The 3,178-nt window shown below is 37.9% G+C and overlaps 1 protein-coding gene across 1 annotated transcript; it reads left to right on the top strand.

The window, feature by feature from the left end:
• The first annotated feature begins 1,080 nt into the window (after positions 1-1,080).
• On the top strand, positions 1,081-2,828 carry LOC137727544 (GDSL esterase/lipase At1g71250). The gene is made up of 5 exons (XM_068466392.1): positions 1,081-1,351; positions 1,633-1,760; positions 1,895-2,137; positions 2,239-2,491; positions 2,608-2,828. Exons 1-5 carry the CDS (start codon positions 1,081-1,083, stop codon positions 2,826-2,828), a joined length of 1,116 nt encoding a protein of 371 aa, XP_068322493.1.
• The last annotated feature ends 350 nt before the right edge of the window (positions 2,829-3,178 follow it).

Here is a 3,178-nt window from a genome sequence, read left to right as displayed (position 1 = left end):
TTTTCGTCCCTCCAGGACTTAGTGGCAGTGCTTTTGTGGCGATGAGGAGTACTGGCAAATGCTGACCTTCCCTTCTGTTAAAGTGGGAAATTCTTCCTTTTATTGTTTAAAGCGTCCATTCTTCTAGGATGAGAACATTCCTTACTTTATACTGCACTCTTATCTATACTCTGACACATATGCTATGTAATAAAGGTTTAGCCCTGTTCACATGCGCACCATTTTTTAATTATTTTTTATTTTTTATTTATTCACACTTTTCTTATCACCATCTTTATGGCTTTGTCACCTTTTAGGTATTGGCCATCAAATCACGAATTGGATGTCTAGATAAACATTTTGGATCGAGGTGTGTCACCTGAAACTCAGTATGTCCCTTAAGGAATCTGACCTTGAGTAAAAGGTTCAATTTCATTCAAAGTAACAAAAGAGGAGTATATAAATCAGTAGTGCATGGCAAATTTGCAATTATCATATATTACATAATGTGAATATAAAAAAAAATGGTGAAGAAAACTTTGAGTCAACAATTTAACACATACACAAAATCTAGAAGAAACTAAATAGTTGAACACCATAACAAGAAAACGCAGATTAAACCCAAAAATGACTGCGTTTTGGATTAGAAATATACCTACCTATTATGTATTTGATGGTTGCAAAATTCTTCTAGCGAAAACCAATTCCAGTCTCCGAATGATATGATTTGATTACAATGCAAGGGGTGGGTCCACGTAACTTACGTGAAAGGGATGAGGAACTACATGTTATATGAGCTCATTTCATTCATATTCATAACACGCAAAGAAGCAAACGCATAGAAGATAAAAACGGAAAAACGGACGTCAAAAAGACATTCCCAAGTCCCAATGTTTGAAGAAAAGCATGGTTTTTTGGCTTTCCAATTACTTTCATTCCATATATATATATATATGCATATCCATATTTAGCTGTATCGTCAGTATGCATGGATCATATGATCAAGCTATCACCTCCATCCTATTCCTTTCCAATTTTCCATATATGTTAATTAGTAATAGGAAATAGGAATATATTTTTACAAACTTGTTGTGAGTTGCGATGAGAAATATTATTACGGTTTTGCTGCTGGTTCTGCTTGTGCAGTGCTGCTGCTCAAATGCTGGGGCAACCTCGACGATGACTACTAGTAGTAGTGTGGAGTCAGCGCAGGTTCCAGCAATGTTTGTGTTTGGGGACTCATTGATTGATGTTGGCAACAACAACTTCCTCAACTCCCTTGCCAAATCCAATTATTATCCTTATGGCTGCGATTTCAGGGCAGGCCCTACTGGCAGATTCACTAATGGAAGAACTTTTGTTGATCTCCTTGGTTCGTACCAATTTTAATTAACCTACCTGGCTAATTTTTCATTCTTTAATTAGTTCTATGCATATCCCTAAAACCCATATATATGTCTCACCTTGATTCTTATTTGAATATAAGTGATTCCTGTTTAGGTTAACGCCAGTATGAATACAACATATTCAGCTAGGGATTTGTTTGATAACACAAGTCAAAATCGAATGTTATCCGTTATATTCTCATGTCAATGATATCATGGCTATATATATAATATGGTGTTGGCTATACATACATTGTGGAATTTGCAGGGAATTTGCTGGGTCTCCCATATGTTCCAGCCTACGCTGATCCTAATACAAAAGGTACCAGAATGCTTGGGGGAGTAAATTATGCTTCAGCAGCTGCTGGCATACTTGATGAGACAGGCCAACACTATGTACGTACTATTTACGTACTGTATGAACATTATTTAACGTTATATATAATAAGATCAGTCTATTTTATTTACATGTTAATGTTCAATAATTTATTAAATGCATTGTCCTCGTGAAAATGAAAATTGTGACACAGGGAGAACGGTATAGCCTGAGTCAGCAAGTATTGAACTTTGAGAGCACCTTGAATCAGTTCAGATCGATGATGAGTGGAACCAACCTGACACAATACCTGGCAAAGTCCATAGCAGTTTTGGCGTTTGGGAGCAATGACTACATCAACAACTACCTCTTGCCTTCCCTCTATACTTCCAGCTACCTCTACACTCCTCCTGCCTTCGCCAACCTTCTCCTTAATCGCTATACTCGACAAATTCTGGTACTACATACATTATGCCAACCAGTTCACTATTTCAACTACTATCGTCTATGAGACTTGAAGTCAATGATATATATGATTTTTTGTGAAATTAAATGCAGGCTTTGCACAGTGTAGGATTAAGAAAGTTTTTGCTAGCAGGAATTGGGCCACTGGGCTGCATCCCAAACCAAAGAGCCTCAGCGGCCCAGCCCGAAAGATGCTTGGACTATGTGAATCAAATCCTTGGTACCTACAATGAAGGCCTCAGATCACTCGTCAACCAACTCAACACCAACCATCCTGATGCCATCTTTGTCTACGCCAACACCTATGGTGCTTTTGGTGACATGCTCAATAATCCTGCCCCCTACGGTAACAGTTGTTGACTATATACATATTCGTTCGTTACATTACGTTACGTTTGATACCCATTTAGTTTTTTGAGTTTTTAGTGATACTAAATCAAACCGTGGGGTTGGCACTGGCAGGGTTCAGTGTGATTGATAGGGGATGCTGTGGAATTGGGAGGAACAGAGGGCAGATAACATGCCTGCCTTATGCAGTTCCATGCTCTAATAGAAATCAATACATGTTTTGGGATGCATTCCATCCAACAGAAGCTGCAAATGCCATCCTTGCTTGGCGGGCTTATAACGGCCCACCCTCTGATTCTTATCCAATCAACGTCCAGCAAATGGCTCTCATCTGATCTGATGATCACCATGCTGCACTATCAGTTTCTTCTTTTTCCTTCAGTTTTTTTATCTCAAGCTATGATGCCACTTGAGAATCTTTGTTGCCGTTTGTTTGTTTGTTTGTTTTTTTTTTTCAAAGGAGAAAAGCATTTAAATAGAAAAGTCTCCAACTTTAACTATTCTAAAATTCAGAATAAACAACATTAACTTTTTCAGAATTACGAACAAAAACTGAAACTTAAAAATAATGGTCATGATTGCAATTGATCTTCTACCACAATGGTGAAGAAAAGTGTTGTCCTTACACTACATCATGACTTCGAATTCCGTCGACTTCCGTCGACTCACTAATCTAACATCTAAT

This window comes from Pyrus communis, chromosome 3, assembly GCF_963583255.1.
Source record: "Pyrus communis chromosome 3, drPyrComm1.1, whole genome shotgun sequence".
Classification (NCBI taxonomy): domain Eukaryota; kingdom Viridiplantae; phylum Streptophyta; class Magnoliopsida; order Rosales; family Rosaceae; genus Pyrus; species Pyrus communis.
Note: the sequence above shows the minus strand (reverse complement) of the source record. Positions and strands in the feature narration are given on the sequence as shown.